The sequence below is a fragment of the Lissotriton vulgaris genome, chromosome 3_2 (genome assembly GCF_964263255.1).
Source record: "Lissotriton vulgaris chromosome 3_2, aLisVul1.2, whole genome shotgun sequence".
In the NCBI taxonomy this organism is placed as follows: domain Eukaryota; kingdom Metazoa; phylum Chordata; class Amphibia; order Caudata; family Salamandridae; genus Lissotriton; species Lissotriton vulgaris.
In genome coordinates this window covers 139415409-139440112 of record NC_141690.1, presented here as the reverse complement: position 1 = coordinate 139440112, position 24704 = coordinate 139415409, and the positions used below count along the sequence as shown (strand labels likewise).

Below are 24704 nucleotides of genomic sequence, written 5' to 3'. Positions count from 1 at the left end.
GAGAACTGAAGGGGTAACAAATAAACTTTTGAGGTGCCAGAGGTAAAAGATTATCCTGTTTTCGGTCAATATAGTGAGGAAGATGTCATTCGCCACCAATTTGAATAGCAGCAAATCTAGTGGTGGAAGAACGTGAGGCACAATGCGTTATCCCGTAAAAGGCTGGTCTCATATGTGTTACAGATGTGGAAGGACATATCACTTGAAAGATTCAGAAGACTGCTTTGCAGTAGGCAAGGACTGTTACAAGTGCAGAAACAAAGGGTACTTTGCACGGATGTGTCATACCTATATCAAGAAGATTGCTTCCGTGGAGGATGACGACTCGGAACACAGTGTACTGGTCATAGACAAGGAACCTAAGGAAGAGAGCAAAGACTTGAAGCGCAAAACACACCCAAAGGCTGACTTTACCACACATGGTGAAGTGACATCCTTGATGGTGGATTATGGGACATTATATATATTTATATATATATATTTATATTTAGCTGTTTTATAACGCGCTCTGTTACTACCAGAGTATTCTGGCGCGAAAGGGAGAAAACAAGCAGGTGGCCAAAGAGAAACAGAAAATAATCTAATAGGCAAATCTAAAAAGATGAGTTTTCAGTGCCTTCTTAAAAGGTACAAAATTCTGGATTGATCTTAAAAACAATGGCAGAGTATTCCAAGCAGAAGCCGCAAGGACAGCAATTGACTGCAATTATACACCATAATACCCAAACAGCTGTATGACATGATGTGTTTGAATGAGTTGTTGCAAACCACCACTGTGGTCTTAAAAGGTTATCAAGGAGCAAGCATTGGGGTGGTAGTATACATTACTGTGGTCATCAAGTTTGGAGGCAGGATGAACCAAAGGGTGGGTGTATGTGCAGGCTGAGTGGCCATCCAACCTTGGGTGGACACACCTGTATGACTTGCATATAAGTGGTCCGCCCTAGAGCAGACAACCAGGTGATGGTAGTAGATGACAAAGACTTGGACAAGATTTTGAAACATGATTACGTATTTGAGAACAGGTTGGGGGTCGCTAAGCAGTACATGCATGAAATTAAAGTCAAGAAAAATGCAGGGCCAATCAAGCACCTGACAAGTAAAGGACATACTGCAGTAGAAGATCAAGGAGGATGTGATAGAGGCTGTGGAAGCCACTGAATGGCTCTCACCAGTGGTATCATGAAGAAATCATATGATTCTCTGAGGTTCTGTGTGGACTTACATAGTCTTAATGAAAATGTAGTAATGGAATAGTTTCCCCTATTGAATATCCATGAACTGAACCAGACGTTGGAACGGGGAAAATACTTTTCAGAATTAGACCTGAGAAGTGCATATCCCCAGATGCAATTTCACCCAGATTCCAGGCACTTTACTGAGTTCATAGCATCAGAAAGCACTTTTCAATTTAAGAAACTGCCTTTTGGCCTATGTTCTGCGACAAGTGTTTTCCAACAACATATTTTGAATTTGTTGTCTTAAGTCTCAAATGTTGTGTTTTTTCAAGACAGCATTATGGTGTTTTGAAAATGCATTGATATACATAACAGGATTCTCAATGAAGTGTCACCTCAGGTTGATAAGGTAGGGTTAACATAACAAAGGGACAAGTGTAGGTTTTTATTGCAGGAGGTGGAGTACCTAGGATATTTGATAACCAGAGAAGGAGTGAAACACAAAATTGATTTAGTAGATGTGATAGTGAATGCAGAGGTACCCATTGACAAAGACAAACTATGCTCTTTCATGGACTTGGTAGAGTATTACTCTACGTTTGTCCATGACTTCGCCCACAAGACCAAAACATAGAGAGTGCTGTTGAAGAAAGGGAGAAAACTTTCTTGGGGTGAGGAACAGCAAACTGCTTTCACACAAATCAAAAATGACATTGCCAATGTAGGAGTCCTTATGCCATTCCAAACCAGCTTGAAAACTATGATTAAGGTGGATGCCAGTGAAGTTGGTATTGGTGCACTGCTGGTGCACCAATACCAACAGGTACATAGGCCTGAATATGCAGTGGCATAGGCGAGTGGTGAAGCCCATGGTGTTTGCCTCACACTCCTTGTTGGGGGCTGAGAGGAACTATTCCATTATACAGTGGAAGGCATTGGCCATGGCTTGGGCTACATCATACTTTCCACCTTTATCTGGGGCAGCAAACTAGCCGTGAGGACAAATCACAAGATTGTACTCAAGGTTCTGGGTCGGGAGGACAAAGAAATGCTCAGGCAGATTGTCCAGGTTGGCTGTGAGGATGCAGGACTTGGATTTTAAAGTGGAATGCATTCAAGAATGGAAGTACAATGTATTGTATTGTATTGTAATTGCATTTATATAGCGCTTACTATCCCAGACGAGGCGTCAAAGCGCTTTTTCCGCAAGTAGCCCGCTACTCCGGGATCCATCGAGGATTAATGTTGAATTAGTATAGTGAAACATGCAAGTACATTTTAAGAGGTGGATAGGTTAGTCAGTTATTTGGATTTGGAATGATAGCAGGAGGATAGAGGAGGAAAAAGGTTTGTATTTATATAGAGTTTGTTGACGCACGCTATTCAGGAAGCCCATAAAGGATTAGTAGTGAATTAATATGGTGAAATATGAAGTAATTTCAGTGGTGGATATTAGTCAGTTATTTGTAGTGAGAAGGATAGCAGAGGGATAAAAGGGGAAGAAAGGTTGCATTCATACGGCTCTTGTTATCCCTTATTGGTGTTGAAGCGATTTTCTGTCGAGTAGCACGCCACTCTGGAACCCATAAAGGATTCGTGTTGAAAATTAGTATACGGCACCCTTGACTCAGCTCTCAGGAACCTACTTTCAACCTGTGACAGTTTTGGTCTCTCTCAGCTGGCCTCCAAGGCCACCCACAAAGCGGGTCATCTACTTGATCTGATCTTTGCGGCACCAGACTTGGTGGTAATGGGAGAAACCCTTCTGATGGACTGGACTGATCACTCACTGGTTAAATTCTTTCTTCACAAGACGACTGGCCCCCACAAGGCCCCGGTGCTGACCAAGGAAATTAAATCTCTCACGCTTACACCCCTCTGGCGAAGTGTTCCATTTGCAACAGCTTTTCGATGTGAACAAAAGCACAGTCGAAAATTATAACTCCCTTGTCACTAGTATCTCAACGGTGGTCGACATCCACGCCCCTCTTAAAAATCGGACCTGCAAGGGTAAAGACTCTGCCCCATGGTTTAATGACGACCTAAAACTGCTAAAACTTGAATGTAAACAAGCAGAGAGAAGGTGGAGACGCGATTATAATGAAACTTCCAAAGACACGTGGAAAACTAAGGTCCATGCGTACAAAACTCTCATTAAAAAATCCAAAGCCGATCACTACTCCTCCCTGATCTGTAATACTACCAACAATTCTAGGAGCATTTTTAGCATCCTAAACAGCGTCACTAACCCGGAGTCTTGCAAAAATGCGATCGTCCCGTCCCAAGACCTCTGCGACAATCTGGCCACATTCTTCAAGGAGAAAATAGAACTTATCCTTAAAGACTTTGATACTCCTCTTGCTGCTGGAAATCCCCTATTCTTGAACACTGTTACTCTGGAGAATCATTCACCTGACTTAGCTAGTTCTCCAGAAGAATCACTCCTCGGGTTCCCACCGCTTACATATGAACTCTTTACTAAGGTAGCAAGAGGGATTGTGTCTGGGTCTCCATTGGACCCGGTGCCTCCCAAAATTTGGAAGGAATTTGAAGAAGAACTTTTCCCCCCGCTCCACCTAATCTGTCAGCAATCCCTGTTGACTGGCACTGTCCCTGCCCATTGGAAACGAGCGTTAGTCTCCCCCTTGCTAAAAAAACCTTCCTTGGACCCTGACTGTTCTAAAAATTACAGGCCCATCTCACTGCTGCCGTTCCCTGCCAAGATAGTGGAGCGGGTGGTCAGTAACACTCTCTCCAACCACCTGGAACATCATCTACTACTTGACGGGGACCAATTTGGTTTCTGGCCTGCTCATGGAACCAAAACAGCCCTCATCATCGCCATGGACGAACTTCAAAGGCGGCCAGACAGAAGTCAGGCATCCTTCTTGATACTGCTCGATATGTCTGCCGCCTTTGACACGGTGAATCATAAGATCTTATTGTGGCGTCTGTTGGAGGCAGGAGTGAGGGACACGGCACTGCAATGGTTTCACTCTTTTTTGCAGGATAGGCAGCAAGCAGTATCTCTGCCTCCTTTCCAATCAGCCTTTTCCCCGGTGACGCACGGAGTCCCCCAGGGCTCTGCTATCAGCCCAATACTTTTTAATGTTTACCTCAGGCCGCTAATTCTTCTCATCAAAAGTTTCGGCATTAAAACCATCAATTATGCCGACGACACACAGATGATCCTCTCCTTGGAAGGAGAGGATTCTATCTCTGTAGAGGTCTTACATAATTGCCTGCGGGATACATCAAGGTGGCTGAAGGATAATTCACTCCAGTTCAATGTAGGGAAAACTGAGGTGCTTTTCAACACTGACTCGAGGATCCCCCGACCGTTCCCTAGCAACTTCTGGCCCCCGGAAACAGCATCCAATGTACAGCCTGCAGACTGTCCGCAACCTAGGGGTCATGCTTGACCATAGGCTTAGCATGGAGACCCATGTTCAAAAAACTTCAGCCTACTGCTATGCCATCCTACGCTCTCTTAGGAAAGTTCTGCCCCTCCTACCATCCTGAGCAGGCTGGACTACTGCAATGCCTGCTCGGGTCCCCTGAGTTTCTACTGGACAGGCTCCAAAGGGTCCAATCTGCGGCTGCAAAATTGGCCTTGGGGTTGCCGAGAAGATCCCACGGACCATCTGCCTTGGCACAATTGCATTGGCTCCCTCTTAGACAGAGAATTCAGTTTAAGGCCCTCTGTATTGTTTTTAGGGCCCTCCACGGTTACGGTCCAGCTCCTCTACAATCTAAGTTTGTGTGGTATGTTCCTACCAGGCAACTTCGCTCCTCGGATGCCAAACTGGTAGTCATCCCCAGATTTAGGAAGGTCAGAGCCAGAGGTAGATCCTTCGAGGTGGCTGCCGCCAGACTTTGGAACACCCTCCCCATTGAGATTAGGCACATTATTGAACTCCTACCGTTCAGAAAAAAGGTTAAAACTTGGCTCTTCCCGGGTTAGCCTATTCCCCTCTGATCCACGTCTCGCTCTTCCTCAGACTCTGTCAGCGCCAGGATGCCTGCAATGGTGACAGCTTGCGCTTTATAAATTCTTAAAACAAATAAAATATGAAGTAATTTGAGAAGTGGATATGTTATTCAGTTATTTGGGTAGAGAAGGGTAGGTGGCCGGATAGAAGAGGGAAAAAGGTTTTTATTTATATAGTGCTTGGTACCCATGATGGGGTTTTGAAGCGCAAGTAGCACGCTACTCTGGAACCCATCAGGATTAGTGTTGAATTAGTATGGTGAAACATGAGAGTAATTTTAGTGGTGGATATGTTAGTTATTTGGATTGAGACGGGTTGGGGTGGCTGATTGTTTGTAGAGACTACACGATAACGCTGCAGAAGTAGGTGACATACACAGAGGAGTTGATGGCTAGTGTGATGGATGCCATTGAGAGGTTGGAGAGTTGTGTCTCCAAGACTGAGTGGATGGTGGCTGTTGAGAGTGATAGCTCACTAAAGGCAGTAGTTGGTCAAAGAAGGTGTGAAGAGGGAAATCACCTTGCCTGTGGTGGTCAGGCCTTTCCACAAGGTCATGAGGAGTTATCTTTGCAACGTTAGGGCATTGTTATGAGAGGTAGTAAATGTGTGCACCCTAGTTTAGTGCGACCAAAGTTGCTACATTTAGCACATGAGGGTCTTCTGGGTCAGACATTCAAACCCAACAGGCTGGGAGAAAAAGTTTTGTGGCAGGTCATGGATGCCCAGGAGAAAACATGGGTGCCGGACTATGGTGTGTGTAAACAATCAGGTAAGCATTTGAGAGAGGGCATAGGGGTGTCTCCTCAGGAACTACATGTAGCTGAAGTGTGAGAGGTCAGTGAGAAGATCTGTTTGTATTTCTTTGATCTGTTGGTTTTCCTACCTGATCAGGAGAAGCTTGCCGCAATCTTAGTGGATGTCAAATCCAGATGGGTTGAGATCGTTTTTCTGAAGTCCATCAGCTGGATCCAAAATAGCTGTCTTAGGTGAAGTCTTCAGAAGGGAAAGTATCCTGGATAATCTGGGTGTTAAGCACGTGTGTATGTTCTTGTACAATCCACAAAGTAACGGTTTGATGGAAAGGTTCAACAGGTTGGTGAACGGAACTGTGGAGGTGGCATAGAGTGCAGGATTAGCAATACAGGTTGCAATTAAAGAGATGCTGTGGGTTCATCGCACCCAGGTAAATGCTAGCACAGTTAAAAGATGTGGGGGGACAGCCTGGTAAAAAGTTGGTTTCCGCTTGTATACGGATGGTACATAGCTGCAAGGTGGCTGTGGGGGTGTCACAGGCTGAACCCTAAAGGCTCATTAATAAGTGGATTGGGTGAAAGTCAAACATGGATGAGTTGGTAGAGGCATGTCCCGATTTCGTGGCCTACTTAGGGTGTTGGAGGTGGGAAGTAATTGGGTCAGGTTGGAGAATTGTCAAACGTGGAACCTGAGAAGAGTTGCATTGTATCAGAAGGGGGGCACCTTGAAATTATCCCCTGGAGTGGAACACAAATGCTCTGGATAGGTACCTAGGAATGATTGTGAGTTTCAGAGAGGGGAGGATAACAGTTAACTGGTTTGTGCAGGTAATGGGGATGCGGGCCTGCCAGTTGCAAGGACAGTGAGGTCATGGAGAACACCTGGTTATGTGGGGGATTATCTCTATGGGTGATTCTGACCATCAGGAGTTTTGTGACTTCTAATGAATTTTGTCTTGGGAGTGCAATTGTTATGACTTGTCTCTGTGAATATTTATTTGTTCATTTGTTGGCGTTTATTTGTTGGCGCTTGTAGTCTCTGTTGTGTTATTTTGTGTGTGTTGTGTGAATGTTGGGTTTAGTATCAAGGACTGCAATTGAGCAAAAGAGGATATATGTTATGTGTCATAGAGTTGTTCTGTGAAGGAATGGGGGGGGTGTTATAGTGTGTAGTTTATATTATCTTGGGAGGTCTGCGCAGCTCATCCCCTGGGCAGATAGAATGGTAGCCATGTGATGTCCTTATGTCACCATGGGGATTAGGGTGGTGTGAAGTGTACAAAGGCAGTTGTTTGCTGTGCCTGGCTTGGGCTTGAGCAAAGGGGTTTTCTCCTCACAGAATAAAAGGAACTTAGTCAATACGTTTACTGTGTCCAGTGAACTTACTACATCCTGTCACCCAGTTAGTCTGTGATTTCTGTGTTTCCCTTGTATCCCTGTTTGTACTATTTACTGCACCCTCAGTTTTGATCCGTGTCGACATTGAGAGTAGAAGAGAAGAGTTTTATGAGGATTGAACATCTACTAAAAGATGTACACACTAAGTTGCATCCCCATTTTCCAAGCAGTATATCACATGTTTTTGCCCATTCTAACTGCTGAATGTCCCAGACAGAGGGGCACTAAGAGACTGATCATACATTGGCCAATCATACAAGACAGACTATCAGGCTTCAGTCAAATCACCTTGCGTGAATCCAGTCACTTACCACACAGTGCACATTCCCTGCTAAGGTGAGCTCCACCCATTCTTCTTCGAGTCATGATTATTCCCGGTATAGCTAACGTGTGTAAAAACCTTCAAAGATACCTTTTCTTCCTTAGTTTACTCGAAGAAGATAAAATAAAATTGTGCGTTTTAGAAAAATTGTGGTAGTCGGTGTAATGGATTTCGTTTATGATTTTCCCTCTTTTTGAGTTGGTGTGCTCCCTGTAAAAAGAAAGTGGCAATGAATCTAGGACATACGAGGTAATAAATTCTGTTGGCATTTCAACACATGGCTGATTCACACTCGTCTTAATATGGTAGGGACAGTAGTGCACCACAATGCCAGATAAGCATTTAAAATTCTGCCTGGCATTAGAAACATGCTTAAAACAGTCTGTAATGAGGCTTGGTACAAGAAAAAGATACCTTTACCATTTTATGATGCAATGTACACTCAAATAATCATTTGGTTGTGAAATACACATTATATTAACATGTTGTATATTAGCAAAAGCAGCACAGCAGGCTATCCTAGTTTAGGTATAGAAAGGTTATCCTTCCTGCCTTTTTCCTTAGCAAAAAGTCATTTATTTTCAGCAGAGATCACTTTTAGGGCTGTATTACAATGCAGCACCTTATGCGGAACCGCCACTACTCCATTCTCAGGAGGGCCGCCAGTGCCGTGGTGCACCTGCCCGCCAGATTCAAAACTGAATCCAGGGCAGGCGGGTTGTGCTGCAGCAGTTTCATGTGGTAGGCTGTTAGGCTCATAGGAGAGCCTAAAATGCAGCCCGCTACCGTGCATGCCACACCGTGCGGGAATCGGGGTGCAATTATAGGGGGGGCACAACATGTGCACCCCTGCATGCACCCCCAGGCAAGGAGCAGCAGGGGGCCCTAGTTGCCTCTCTGCCACTCTTTTCATGGCAGGCTCACAGCCATAAAATGGGTGGTGGACAGACAACTCATAATATGCTAGAGGTGCCGCTGCAACACCGCCAGCATATTACTGCCCATTTACAGCCTGCCTGCACAAAGTGATCCTTGATCCTGGCGGAGCCAGCAGTCTCGTGGTAGTCCGTCCACCACACTCATAATACTGTGGGCGGGCACGCAGTGTGGCGGTGGTCAGACCGCCACCATTAGTACGGTGGTCCTTTGGAATAAGGCCCTTAGCGTTGTAACACGCAAATATAATTCTATATGTTGCTTTTGCACTGCTTATCTCAAATAGTTAGGAAAAGTAAACACACGTATCCACAAAATGTATACAATACCTCATCCATACAGTTCTTTATTTTTATGGTGGAAAAAATTACAGGTCCTAATTTACATTGAATAAAGTACATACCTACTAAAATAAAACACAGTGCAAATATGTGAGAATGGAAAAACAAGAAAAAAGGTTTTGGCACATATTTATTGCTTTTGTATGCACTCTCACACTACAAAATGACATAGCAGTGTAAAACGATGGTAGTATCTCAGATGAGATTTCAGAAGATGAAGTGCAAAGGTGATTTCCTTTTAATGGTCTGACATTTGTCTATTTCATGGACCTTAATTTGTTTATTTCTACCAGAAGATAAATATAAAATACCAAGATTAGGGATGCTCAGAGTAGCGCTTTCCAGCTAATAAGCACATCTACAATGTTTAGCTTCTTTATTATTCATATAACATAAAATGAACTTTGTTTACTCATTAGAATAATATCACGTATGACATGAATGAGAAAACTCTTTTACAAACATTTTGCAAAACAGAAAATACATTAGCATGTTTAATGTAAATATAAATAACTTTAACACACAAGATTATGAGCACCTGCCCCAGATAATAAATAATAGGGAAAAGGTTACTTACCCTGTAAACATCTTTTTGTAGCATATAGTGCTGTAGATTCACTCTTGCTGCATACTCCTGTCATATAGTGTTGGGCTCGGATGTTTGCAACTTGTTTCTCTTCAAAGAAAGGATTTTGAGTCACAGGATATACGGACACTCCTCACACAGTAGACAATGTGAATGGGCAGTGACTTTATGTTAGAATGTTTTCCACACATTGGGTGAGAGTGAATGCAGAATTTTGCCCTATGTGTACTTTGGAAGTAAGTTCAATAATACGTTGAAAGATCTGCAAGAGGAGTCACACACTCCTGGAGAGGAGGGTGAGGGTATGTGATTCTACAGCACTACATTCTAAGAGCAGATGCTCACAGGGTAAGTAACATTTTCTGATCATATCATGTGCTGCTGAATATACACATGTTATGCATAGACTGTAGAGCAGTACTCCCTAGCAGTCAAGGTTAGTCTGTGGATGATGCAGATACCTCAAATAAAGTCTTTAAACAGTGTGGCCAACCAGTTCCTGCTGGCGGGAAAACATACCAACACAATAGTGATTAGTGAAAGAGTGTGGGGTTGACCAAGTGACCGCCTTACATATGTCAGCCATTAAAATGTTACCAAGGAAGGCCCGAGCAGCTGCCTTCTTGTGTGTAGAGTGCACCCTGTGGGTAACAGAGAGGGCTATTTTAGCTTTATGGTAGCAGGTTTGGATGCACTTGACCATCCATGTGGCAATATTCTCAAAGGCTACAAATAGGTGATTGATCCTTCTGAAGGGTTTTGCCTGTCAATATGTAAGAGGAGTATGAATTTAACATGTACAGTGTGAAGCTTCTTGGAGTGGCTCTAGGAGTCAACCATACTTAGGACCCTGGAGGAGATCATTTGAGGGCTGCTGGTCTTGGATGTCAAGGGAGCCTCCTCTTTTTCCTTCTGGTTAGAGCTGCTGGAAAAGACAACCTCTGGGCTAGGTGACAGCTGTAGGGGCAGGGAAATGATGGTGCATTTTGAGCGCACCCAATGCCTCTCCCTGTTGTATGAAGGGTTTGCTTCTACCAGAAAGTAAAGCAACCTTCACACAAAGCATTGTCGAGGTTGGGGGGAGGCAGGGGTTACAAAGCCTGTGGTTGTCCATTCATGGGTTTCTTCACATGCCACTGAGGACAGTACTGGAAGGAGGTCCATTTCATTGCACTGCGTGCATTCGCCAATTTGGAAGCTCCATGGCATTCGGGGACTCCATTAGTGGGCGTCAGCCTGCAGATAGTGTCATCGAAAGAAGTGCAAGGGTGACAAAGGTTTTTCCCAATTCTGGGTGTCAAAATTGCCTGTGCGGGCACAACGAAAAGTGGTGTACATGTTGAGACTCAGAGCCTCGTTGGTATACATCTGAACTCGAAGGCAGAACAAAACATTCTAACAATCAACAATCATTTGAGGTGGTCGTGCACTTTGCCAACTAAGGGTGGAGTCATGATGCATCCTGTGATTTCAAAGACTTTCTTCAATGAAAAACAAGTTGAAATATCCAACCCCAACACTAGATTGCAGCAGTATGCAGAGCATGTGTATCTACACAGCAACACATGTTATGATCATATTGTTCCATGAAATGTTCATAATGGAGAGGAGTCTGCACTAATTAATTTCTCCTCCTTTTTAACAGCAGGTTTGCTTTTTGTGTTTGATATGCTATTTCTAGATTACGCAGACCACCTTTACCACCTCATTCACATTTCTAAATAAACGGTCAAATGCATTAAATTAAAAGTGTATAAAGGAGGAATCAATGAATATTGATCTGAATATCTATAGACATTACATTGTTATATGAATTAATATTTGCTCCTTCTTTTTATTATATCGATAAACGTGATGATTCTTCAACTCATCATGAATGTCAAAGTGGATTTCTCACACAATCATACTTTACAGAGATTTGTATCAGCTGTGTCTACCTACTTTTTATTTCTGTGCATGTTTATAGTGGAAATTTTTAAGCCACGGTGGAAATGTAGTGCAAGTTTGCTCAGAAATATTTAGGGTCGATTGAGCATGCCTGGACACAAACGCCTTCATTATTAGTGGCTGGTAAATGGTGTAATTCTAACTAGTCCGAATTTATTGGGTGCAATAAATACCAACCGTTTCGCTATTTTGGGGAATAACATGTGGGTTTTGGTTCTTATCCCACCAAAATCCGCACGTTATGGTAAATAGTGCATGATATCTCAAGTGACGGGTCTACTCATAATATGGGCAAAAAGCTTTAATATTACTTATTAGAGTGTGAACATGAACAAAGGAGTTACATTTAAAAATGTATAGCCTCTGACACTTGTTTTCTTTCTTTCAGCAAATATTCTTTATCCTTTACACCTGATTGTGGGGATTTCAGAGATTCAAATGTATACAAGATCAACTAACCGTTACTTGCAACAGACTGAAAAAGATAACTGCCTATCACTAAGTGAGAGATCGCAATACAATAGGCGTGGCTAAATGAATCACTTTTGCACTACAGCCCACTGGCTGCTAATAATAATGTAATGATAAGGAATCAAAATAACGTAGCATATTCCAGGGGATGTATGACGTTACAACGCATGCTTTTACCACGCATGCTGTTCCAGCGCAAGTATTACAACGAAAACCTTTACAACGCATAGCACTTTGGGGTGCTGGATGCTGAATAGTTTAATTTACTATTCCAACTCCAGTCCCCGTGGACACTAGGGAAGGTGTTGGATAGTAAATTAAATCTATTCCCTATCCTAGAGCGCCCCCCAGCGCAATGCGTTGTAATGGTTTGCGTGGTAAAAGTTGCGTTGTAAAGGATGTTCCCCTATTCCAGGTCCTAAAACACTGACAATCTGAAGTTCCTATAAAGAGTCTAACAGTGGACACCACGCCTGCTACTCATCCTCGAAGAATCTAAATTAGTTCCTCTGATGTTTGGAATCTGCTCTAACCGAGGTCTAATGTACGGTATTTTCTGATATGCACCCAGTTTTATACTCATAAATCAACTGCTTTTGCAAAGACGTATCAGCGAACAGAAGCGATTTTACCATAAATACAAGTAACCTATTTTATCGTTAAGCACATTCCAAGTCAAGTTCCTGCTGAATGAAGTCTCTTGGTTACCGTCCCTTGACACTTCTAAAGTCAGCACGTATCACCCCCCTAGGCTGTTTTCTGTGAAGCTTCCGTTTCCTGCTCTGTCACTTTTTCTTCGGATAGGACCGTCATCCACGGGGACACGGAGCGGGTGATGGTTTGCTTGGCCAGGTTGTAGTGGTTTATGACGGTGTAAAACTTCCCTCGAGCACTGGAGTCTTGTTCCGAATAATAGCTTTCTAACCCGGCTGGGATGCATCGACTGTTCTGGAAAGAAATGAGCATAAGCATGCTGTTAATGCTGTTCATGAGCAACAGAAGGTACACATGCTACAAGACTAGTAGGCCTTTCAGATGAATCTGAGCTTGTTTGCTGACTAAGCATCAGTGGCAAATGCACACATGTACAGACCTAGCCATATGTGGATATTTACACTATAGTACCAGACTTTCAGAAGGTGAGCCTCATTTAATTTTCATCCTGTTCACATACAAAGATTAAGGGGAGGAGTTAGCCAGCACACTTAGGAACCTCATGAGCTTCAACAAGAACCCACAGACCCCCCTCCCCCCATCCGGGCTTCCCAATGGGACTAACCAAAATAACTGGTAACAAAAGAAAGGGCAACTGATCCAAGCACAACCACTGAAGGGTGCGGAGCCTTGGGATCACACTTAGGGCCAGATGTAGGTAATCTCGATTTACCTACTCTTAAATACCGAATCATACCGATTCGGTATTTAAGAGTAGGTAAATGGGATGTAGGTAATTTCTCTTTTGAAATTACCGAATCGGTAAGATCGGTAATTACCGAATCGGTATTTACCGATTTGGTAATTGCCATTCATTCCGATGGGCCTGGAGGCCCATAGGAATGAATGGCAATTACCAAATCAGTAAATACCGATTCGGTAATTGGGGCAAACATTGAAGGGTGGCAGGGTGTCACTTTGACACCCTGTTGCACCCCTCAATCGTGTACGGGTGCACATGTTGCAGACATACATGCCCTAAGGGCATGTATGTCTGCAACATGGCAGCGTTTGAAAAGCAAAAAAAATGCTTTTTCAAGGCTTTTCATTAATTACCACCAACTTCTAGGGCCAGATGTAGGTCGGCAAATACCGGTCGGTAACGGACGATTTCGGCCGTTACCGACCGGTATTTACAAATGGAGATGTAGGGGCCTTAAAATGTTCAGAATCAGTATATTTACCGGATCGGTAAAGTTACCGATTCGGTAAAATACCGATTCTGTAAATTTACCGAATCAGTAAAACATTATGGGCCAGATGTAGGTAAAATAGATTTACCGATTCTTAATTACCGAAAATTACCGAATTTTACCGATTCGGTAATTAATAATCGGTAAATCTGAGGGGTGGATATGTAGGTATTCCAGATGTGCTGGAATAACGAATCCGAAAAATTCGGTATTTACCGATTCGGTAAATACCAAATCGGTAATGCCTATTCATTTCTATGGGCTTTGAAGCCCATAGGAATGAATGGGCATTACCGATTCGGTATTTACCGAATCTGTAAATACCGATTTTCACAAGGGTGCAGGGGGTGTCACTTTGACACCCTCTGGCACCCCCAAAACAGGCTCAGGTGCCATGTGGCAGGCATACATGCCCTAAAGGCAGGTCTGCCTGTCACATGGCATAGGTATGCATGCACACATGTGCATGCACACCGGAATCGGTATTTTACCATCAAATTGGATTCGATGGTAAAATACCGATTCGGTAAGGCCTCTGGGACTCAGGAGAGTCCCACCTACATCTGGGTGCCTCAGATTCGGTAAATTTACTGACTTTTTATGTTACCGAATCGGTAAAATTACCGAATCGGTAATTTTACCGATTCAGTAAAAAAATGTCCCCTACATACCTGTCACCCATTTACCAATCGGTAACGGCCAAAATCGGCCGTTACCGGTCGATAAATGGCCTGAAACCGCCACCTACATCTGGCCCTATGTAGGTGGCACAGGCCCTTACCGATTCGCTATTTACCATGTAATTCTATTGCATGGTAAATAAAGAATACCTGTGTACATGCTCATATGTGTATGTACACCTGTGCCATGTGGCACACAGACATGCCCTAAGGGCATGTATGTGTGTCACGTGGCACACAAGCCAGTAACAGGGGTGCAACTTGGTGTCAAAGTGACACCCTGTCCCCCTTGTAAAATCGGTAATTTTACCGATTCGGTAATTACCGAATCGGTATTTGCTATTGAATCCTACGGGCTTCAAGACCCATAGTATTCAATGGCAAATACCGATTCGGTAATTACCGAATCGGTAATTACCGAATCTTACAGATTCGGTATTTTTTCCGAATTTTTTACCTACATAGCAATTACCGAATAGTAAATACTGAATCGGTAAAATTCGGTATTTACCATTCGGTAATTTGCTATTACCTACATCTAGGCCCTAGTTGGTGGTAAATAACGAATTCTTAAAACCCTTTAGCACTGATTACAGTGCTACCTACATCTAAAAATACAGATTCTGTAATTTTACCGATTCAGTAATTTTACAGAATCGGTAAAATGACCGATTCGATAAAATTACCGAATCTGTATTTTAGGTGGCCCCACATCTCAGTATCCAAATACCGGTCGGTAACGGCCGAAAATCTGTATTTTCGGCCGTTACCGACCGGTATTTGGATATCTACATCTGGCCCTAAAAGCGCTACCTGCATTCCTGCAGCACAGGACATCGTTTCAACAGGAAGGGTGATTTGTGGCCCCTAGCGACCACGCTGACTTTAGTGGACTCCATTCTCCACCTTGCTCTGCTCTAGAAGGTGCCCCTGCCAATTGGTCATTTAAGGGGTCAGGTCTCAAAATGGTGCTAAAAGCGCTACCTGCAATCCCACATCGCTAGACACACGGGGTCACGGCCAGGCAAAGCCCAGGCCAAGGGTTGGCCTGTCCATGTCCATTGGAGCCCAGAGGAGGCTGGGCTGGGCCACCCCTCCGTCACTTCATTTGAAATGTACTGTTAAGTTAATTGTTCGTCCCACAAGTCCATTCTTATTGGTTTAGGAGGTTTTGTACCAGCTTTCAAGTGTATTTTTGCTTCCCCTTACTGCTTTTACTTGCATCCTACCTGCACAACACCAAATTGGTAAAAGGAGAGTGGCAGATGCAGTCAATGGCCCCCCTAGCGCTAAAAAAGGTCCCAAATCAGTGGGCGAAAATTGTGTTATGGAAAGAATTGATGGGTTTTTTGAGGAAGTAGAGGTTATATTAAAGCCCGGCACTTCTTCTGATCTGACTGTTTTCCCCAAACCTCATCTCTGCCCTACAAAGAAGAAAAGATGAAAGAAGAGGGTTTCAGATATGTTCATTAAGCTTAAGAATCCTGTATCCACCCCCTTTAGATCTGTTCCAAGATCCATTTCAAATACCAAGACATTTATTATTATCCAGAACACTGGAGACAGTGCCCTGAACTTGGTTAATTCTGGGGTAACTTGTGAAAATAGGTTTGCCTTCCTAAGTGAACAGGGTGAGGGTGAGAGTGGGAGGCAGAGGTGCCATCTAATGATCATGCTAACAACACCTGTGTACCCAAAAGATAGATACAATGATGGGTGTGATTGTGGGGTTCGGGATGAGGTTTGTGACCTAAGGCCAGTTATCAAAGTTCTAGAAGGGAAACCACTAGGCTAGCCCCTCTTTCTGAGTTCATGAGGAGAATATTTCTACATTACCTCCTCCTCCTGTCGCCTAGTAGCTAAATCCACAAGTCCCCTCATTTCCCACCCACCCGAGGGCCCTATGGCTTGTACAGAACAGACCCCCCTTTATTGCCCCCCATTATAAGAGGACCAGCAGAGACACCATATTCGCAAATGGTCTTCCCAAAATGGAGGGTGCACAATGGATGGACAGCTGTGCCAAAGACTGGGATAGCCTTCGGAATACAGACCCAATTGGTGGGGCGTCAAGGGGGGAGGGAGAATGCTATAACTCTGGCAAGATTACTCTAATAATTCTCCTCTTTCTCCCTTTTGATTCATATATCTGTCCAAACATACAAACAGAACAGCCTGGTGGGTGTACGTTGTTTTTCTCCGCTGGTCAAGAGAAATACCTTTGAGACTAAATGTGAGGTGTTCTCATTTAAACCTTTGGTGAGCACAAGAGCTGGGAGATAAATCCAATTCAAAAACAGAAATAACTCCAGTGCTTACCAAATGAATGCCTTAATAACAGGAAAGAAAATAGGCAAAACAACAAAGTTCAGATAGAAAATAAGGAAAATGGACTGTGTTCTGCCATCCCCAGATTTCCAAATGCCAGGATGCGTCATAAACTCTGCATGCATATTTAAAAACAGTACAGGAGCTGTAAATATAATGTATATGTGAGCCACAAAATACTTTTAATTGGTTATTTGTATTATTTATTAAAATAAACCGAGGCCAGTGTCATTACGAAGACCTTGTAAATACCTAGTCACACTGCAGTGACCAGCTGTGCTTGAGGAGCATACTGCCAACATAGGAGTCTCTTCGATGTATTGTAGCAGAGATCGCCCCTTTTAAAACAAGCATTGGCATAGTCAATAGGTCTTGCCTTTCGGACCTTATAAGTGTTTAGCCATGCAACAGTTGATGTTGTTGCACCAAGGCTATTGTACTGCATAACTAAATACTTATAAGGTCCCAAAAGCGAAACCTATTGGCTATGCCAATGCTTGTTTCTTAAGCGATCCTCTTATGTAATGGTTTTATTTGTACTCTGAGTACTTTTTCCAGAAGGAATTAACAGAAACATTGTCCACTGCTGGAACCGTCCATGAGACATGCTCATTATCGCTGCTTTAGTGGCAGTTTTCTGCCGCTAAAGCGGCGATAATGTTAATGCTGTTTCTTGATAATATGCCCCACAGTTTTCTAAATGATCTGAAACCGTTCTTTGGTCCAGCCTAATGAATCAACTATACAAGACTGAAAGTAACCCTGCTTTGTTCCAGAGGAAGCTGATTAGTGGCATGAAGAGAGTTCCCGAAAGGCCATAAGACTAGAGGGAAATTCGGCCTCAAGCTAGCATCTCGCAAGTGTTCTTTATTTCAATTGGCAGAGGTTAACAGTGTACTATTTATTAGACTTCAGTAAGTAGAGCAAAAGTATCCAGAGCCTTGGTCAATTTAGTCTCCAGGTGGTCAAGAATGTCAGTAGGAGATTCGAGGTATGGATCAGGCATTTCAGAATAGTTGAGTGAAAGCATTGACCTGTATTTTGTTCAAAGTTATCAATAAGTTGTGATAGCCAATTTACGGAGAGCCTTTGAATTGGCTTTCAAGCTCCCTGACAATGTAGAATTTGATAAGATAATAATGAGTGAGGGAGAGCTGTTGGAATCCTTTGATAAAGAACTCAGGTAAAATGGAGACCAGAAAACCAAATTTGGTTCTCCAACGTGAGTGGGTTTGGTAACTAATTAGGAGAAGCTGAGGGACTACATGCATGGATGGGCAGGGGTACCAAAAGCAGCTTTTGGAAAAGATGCTCAAAAGAGTGCTGTTCTCTTCCTCTCCTCTCTCTTTCCACCATCCATTCTACGTCCTTCACACTCTTCTCTCTCTCTTTGATCACTTTCTCTCCATCTCTCTCTTCCTCTCTCTCTTTCACTCTCTTAAAGTCCCATGTGCCTGTTGAAATTAACCAAGGGGGGCTGGGAAAAGTGACACCCACAGCAGCATTTAATGGGTCTAGCCCATGAAGAAATGCCTGATAGTATAAAAGGCCAGCCCAGCCCACTCTTGAGTAATTGTTTTGACTTTTGGTATCAGATGGGCTATTTGGTCAGATATTTAAATACCTCAGATTAATGCATGTTATTGCTCAGTCATTGTCATTTAGAATACAAGCATTGGCATAGCCAATAGGTCTCACCTTTGGAACCTTATAAGTGTTGAGTTATCCTGCACAATATCCTTGGTGCAACAACATCAACTGTTGCTTGGCTAAAAACTTCAAAGGTTCCAAAGGCGAGACCTATTGGCTATGCCATTGCTTGTTTATTTCTGTTAGAAACAAATACTTAAATATGATCAAAACAAATCCTTACAATAGGTGATGCAATTTCCACACATTTTCGCTTGTGCACTGTACACTTTTTTTTTAGTAAAACGGTATGTCTGTGCAAATGTAATGGAAATTCCAATTGAAAATGTGTTGTTTGTAATGGCAATGCACTCTCATACCATGCATACTTCACTCTGCGCCACTGTACTCTGCAATCAATCAATCAGGGGATTTGTAGAGCACGCTGCTTACCCGCTAGGGCCTCAAGGCACTGGGGGGGAGGGGTTGCAGCTAGTGGTCGAAGAGCCAGGTCTTAAGCAGTCTTCTGAAGGCTGGGAGGTCTGCGGTCTGTTGTAGGTGGAGGGGGAGGGCGTTCCAGGTCTTGGCGACGCGGTGGGAGAATGATCTGCCCCTGGAAGTGGTTCTGTGGATGCGCGGGACGGCGGCCAGGGACAGGTCGGTGGAGCGGAGTTTCCTGTTGGGTACGTAGAAGGAGAGTCTGTTGTTGAGGTAGGCTGGGCCGGTCATGTGGAGAGCTTTGTGTGCATGGATCATGATTTTGAATGTGATTCTTTTGTCGATGGGGAGCCAGTGCAGGTCTCTCGGGTTCCGGGTGATGTGGTCCCGACGTGGGACATCTAGGATCAGGCATGCGGAGGCGTTCTGGATTCTTTGGAGTCTGTTGATGAGTTTGGACAGGGCTCCGGCGTAGAGGGCTTTACCGTAGTCGAGTCGGCTGTTTACGAGGGTGTGGGTGACAGTTTTCCGTGTGTCCGCCGAGATCCATCTGTAGATCTTGCGGAGCATACAGAGGGTGTAGAAGCAGGAGGAGGAGACTGCGTTGACTTGGTTGGTCATGCTGAGCTTGGAATCGAGGATGACCCCTAGGTTGCGTGCGTGGTTGGTTGGTGCTGGGGGGGGGGGGGGGGTTCCCAGTGATGCTGGCCACCGGGAGTCGTCCCACGCTGAGGGGTTGGGCCCGAAGATGAGGATCTCTGGTTTGTCCGTGTTCAGTTTGAGCCGGCTTGCTTCCATCCAAGCCGGCTCTGAACTCTACTCTGCACCACTCCACTGTACACCACTTCATGCCGCTGCACTCTGCATCACTCCACTGTACACCACTTCATGCCACTGCACTCTGCATCACTCCACTCTATGCCACTGCACTGTGTGCCCCTCTACGCTCAGCTCATCACAGGTGTATTGCTTCCCGTGGAACGCTCAGCACAGCGGGGGAATTCTCCCCGCACCTGAGCGTTCCACAGGCCATGACGAGCTGAGCTCGTCATGAGCACCGGAGCGCCGTGTCTCATGACGAGCTCAGCTCGTCATGAGCATCCAAGAGGTTAAACCACTCCAGTATAGGCCACACCAATCTACTCTACACAACTCCAGTCAATGCCACTGTATTCTACGCCACTCTGCAATACTGCACTCTATGCAACTGCACTCAATGCCAATACACTCTACTCCAATGCACTTTCCTCTATAGCACTCAGCTCTATGCCCCAGCTCTCTACGCCAACACACTGTACGCCTTTCTAATCTACTCTGCACCTCTGCACTCTATGCCACTGCACTCTACACCACTTTACTCTATGCAGTAATACTCTATGCCACTCTTTACAACTGTATTGTACCCTGCACCACTTTACTCTACACCACTACATGCTACTCTTAAACAATCTACTCTACACCACTACACTTTGTCACTCCACTCCCCTCTATGCCACTCCACTGCACTCCGAAACACTACATCACTGCACTCTGCCATTGAACTCTACTCTATGCCACTGCACTCTTCTGCGCTATTCTCTGCCCCACTCTATGCTCTCTACTCTGCATCATTCTATGCCACGCGACTCTACTCTGCACTCTACACCACTGCTTCTCTATGCCACTCGACTTAACACCAGTGCCCTCTGCATCACTCAACTCTGTTCCACGGTATTCTGCACCACTACGCACTTGACGAAACTCTACTACTAAAGTTAGCCTTGGATCAGGCACGCGCTGGGTTCTTGCTTTAAACCTCAAAAGTAAAGGTCTGTTCGGGTGCTACATTATACAAAGGGAAGCAAAGTCCAGGCAGCGTCACTGGCTCGAATCTAACTTGGGGGGTCATTAGGATGGTGGACGGACCTGCGTCCGTCCGCCACCCCTGAGGTAGAGGGACCGTCCGCATGGGCAGCGGCAGTCCCTCCATGCAAATTTAACCTTGTGGCGGATGCTGCTTGAAGCAGCACCCGCCGCAAGGTTAAAAATGCATGTATTGCATTTACATGCACAAAGTGGTAGGCACTGCGCGGTGCCTGCGGCTTTGTGCATGTAAATGCTGGGGGGTACCATAGGTACCCCCCAGGTGCACCACCCACTCCCGACATCCTGGGGGCCCGCAACGGGCCCCCAAACACCAAAGACCACAAGCTTTTCCACGGCGGAAAACCCGCCGTGGAAAAGCATGTTTCCGCATGCATCCTAATATGGCTGGCGGTGTCTGATAGACACCGCCACCATACTAGAGCTTTTCCGCCGCCGGACCGCAGCGTAAAAGCTGCGGACGGTCTTCCCGACCCCCCTGCCATCCTAATCTGGCGGGGGGGTCTTTTCAATCACCGCAGCGGTGAATCCGCATCCTCCGGGCCCGCGGTGGCTTCCGCCGGCCCGGAGGATACAGATTCACCGCAATCCTAATCGGCCCCATAATTGGGAAGTAAAGTCCTAGCTCAGGCATGCGCTTCACGGTTACATAGAATTCGTAAAGTCGTACATTGGGCCCGCGCTGGATTGCTTACATTATGTATAGTTAGTGAAGTAACTTTTAGGCACGGGCACGCAAAGTATGCTCACATTATACATGGTTACTAAATGCTCGCTCCGGCAAGCTCTGGATGCTTACATTATGCCAGGGAAATAAAGTCCTGGTTCGGTACAAGCGTGACACTGTAATTTAAAAAAATGCAAAGTCCCAACGCGATCACGCGTGGGATTCGCACATTGTACCAATGGAGTAAGCACCCCCCACACGTTTCCCCGCGCACTATTTCATTCATTGAACGCCCACGCTTGTACAGCAATGAAATAGCAATAGACGTGAAAACTCGACAGATTTTGCGTAAACAAATAACGTTTAACATCTACTGTTGCCTTTCAATCTCTGGCGTGCACAATGGTTTTATGGTGTTAAACACAAATTATTACTTGATTTTCCTTTATAATGACGTGTATCCGCAGTCTCTGGGAAAACTGTGTATTGTTTCTGATCTTTTTAACATATTTCTCCAAAAATGCCGAAGTGAGTACTACATAAGTATGACAGAGAAATACGGTATATACTGTAAGGTATTGGCTGCCCATGTAATTTTGCATATGTGTAAAGTATACAAACTCACGTATTCATAGTTTATACGTATTATACTCAGTATGCAGGGCAATATAGTACGTGTCTGTTGACGCGACGAAACAAAGCCTTTCTGTGGGCAAAACCCAACCACACTCTCTGCACAGAAGAGCTCTGCGAGGCTAAGTATGTATGATCTGTATAAAAACCTCACATTAACAAGAGTGAGTCATGTAGCCCCTCCCCTTGAAATGCCAAGTTATTTTCCTGTCTGCTGCCGCAACTATTGCTTACGTCAGATGGTGACAGTCTCAAAGAGCTGACAGTTGAATATTGGCATGTTTTGTGAAAAACATATGATTTATTGTATGCTCTTTGCTTCCATGGTCTTTCCGGACGATGCATCGAGCACCTATATTTATCTGTATACGATAGTAATGCATTTGAGCTACTGCAGCCGCAGGCCTGTCTTTTCAGTGCGCTATAAACAACACGTGTAACATTTATTTTATACTCATTGGATTCAATGGTCTTTCTGAACAACGCATCCAGTGCCAATCTTTATCTGTATACATAATGTACTTTATCTACTGCAGCCGCAGACTAGTCGATTCAGTGCGCTATAAACATCACGTGTTGCTGCCACCTCTCTAATGTGCTCGATCTACCGGCTTCAAAAGGATGAATCATCCAACTTGTCTTGCCGAGATTCAAACGTGTGACCTGAGGGTCATACATACGTTAGCATTCTTACCGCTTATATAATGATCATTATTTCCGGGTTCCATAAGTAAATATTTAAGTTGTAATTCTCAAAAAATGAATCTCAGATGGTTTCGGAAATCAAAAAAATGTATCTCACATGGTTTTGGAGCCCCTTGTTAGGAACACAATACTAGGACTTATAACCTCGCTATTAAAACCAAGCACGTTAGTTTACTCTTTCCGCACCTTCTAAAAATGTGTCTGGTGACATTCTTCATGAATAGCACTGGGGCTAAGCTCATTCTGTGCTTCTGTTGTGTATCAAGGACGGAAGAGTGAGACGGAGATGGTGCCTTTCCTCGTGAGTTGGGGCCCGAGGGTCAGCGGGATGAGGGACTCTGGGCCTCCGAGGGTCGGGGATGTGAGGGCAGAGGGATCACACCGCCGTGCAGCCCTCTAGATCAGGTATGTGCTCGGCTCCTACATGGAGTACTCTGCAGGTGGCCACGTTACACCTTGGGCCCAGTAAACAGTTACCGTCGCTAAAGATGCGATAATGTATAATCTGAAATTTCCCCCTCTATTGATGCTGACCAAAGTCAACACTACTGCTGGTCTCCTGTCTAGGACTGAAAAGAAAGCAGTGGCAGAACTACTGCTGAAAAGTATATCAAGCAACAAACACGAACGCCGAGCGCGGTGGGTGGAGAGGGGGGGCGGGCGTGATTCACTCGTGGGAGCGATAATTGCGACCAGATGGGCCGCGCGCTCCCGCGAGTGAATCTCCTGACGCGCACACGTTACCATTGAAGGCAATGGAACGCGTGCACATGCTTGGCTGAAAAGCCAGAGCGACGGCAAAAGGTAATTTGCCTTTGCAGCGCATGCGCGCTGCGAAGGCCGAGACCTAAAAAGGTGACCTCTAGCACAAAAACAATGTATCACTTTGTTTGCATATAGAAATTCTGCAAGCAATGTGAATAACTGTGTTGAATGTAATGGAAAAACCGAGACTAAATAATAACAGTTGGAGCCTGTCTTCAAACTGAATGGCTCTGCCTTTTATTTCCTTTTCTAACAGAAGTTGGGGACATAGCAAGACTATATCTAACACAAATAAACATTCTTGTACACAGTGTGATAATTCAATGGAAGTCCTTATCTTTATTAAGCACTGGAAGACCTACTTGCTTCAGTGAAGAGTTATATTTGGCTATATATGGGTTTAGATCTTTCCAAATTCACATATAAAAAAACTAACATACAGCGGTGTCCAAATTCATATTTACCTTGAATACAAACCCCTCTGGGCAGGTGTGGTCATATTTGTAAACTTTGTAGACTACAAGGAACACCACACACGTCAGGAATGCCAGGGCAAACAGCACCAGAACAGTTACCTATAAACATAAAATAAATAATATCTATGTTAAAAGACAAGTCAATATCACAAGTAATTGCTGTAAATATATGTGTCTTCATGCATTTGGGTAGGAGCAAAATATGCAGTTGAATTTGACTGGACCACACAAGCCGGATCATAAACCTTCTCAGAGCCCTGGTATTCTTTTCCAGATCTATTCATAAAATAAAATGGACAAGGAGGGTCTCCCACATTTTAAACTAATTTCCCAGACAATGTCAGGTGCCCTGTAGCTATACATGAAATGCAAAAGAAGCTCCTCTATCCTACCTCAAGAAACCCTTTGCTAGTATACAATTCCTAGTAAATACTACAGAGTGGGAGAAATAAAAAAAGCAAAGCTCAATGAATGCTCTCCTCCAATCAGCTGTGCATTTAACTGTATTCACACAGGGCTGATATGGGGCAGGTTCAAAGGATCTCCATCTAGGAGTCAGAACATGGTCAGAGGTGCTCACTGAAAACTCTAAAGTTATTTTCCTCTTTGTGGACTCTTTGGTCGTCATATCAGCAGGTCCTAGAGATCTTTGCCACATGCACTGTCTTTGTACTGTAACTGCATTTATAT

The 24704-nt window shown here is 44.3% G+C and overlaps 1 protein-coding gene across 2 annotated transcripts in view; it reads right to left on the bottom strand.

Annotated features, from left to right (window-relative positions):
• Positions 1-8899: 8899 nt before the first annotated feature.
• The window catches only part of NSG1 (neuronal vesicle trafficking associated 1), a 121047-nt gene continuing 105242 nt past the window's right edge, over positions 8900-24704 (bottom strand). The window contains exons 4-5 of one of the 2 annotated variants that reach the window (XM_086964098.1): positions 24003-24113; positions 8900-12871 (exon numbers count right to left, since the gene is read on the bottom strand). In XM_086964098.1, the coding sequence (XP_086820224.1) occupies positions 12671-12871; positions 24003-24113 (312 nt within the window). In that variant the 3' untranslated portion in view covers positions 8900-12670. The remainder of the gene's footprint in view (positions 12872-24002; positions 24114-24704) is intronic. The other variant, XM_086964099.1, reaches the window with a different exon arrangement.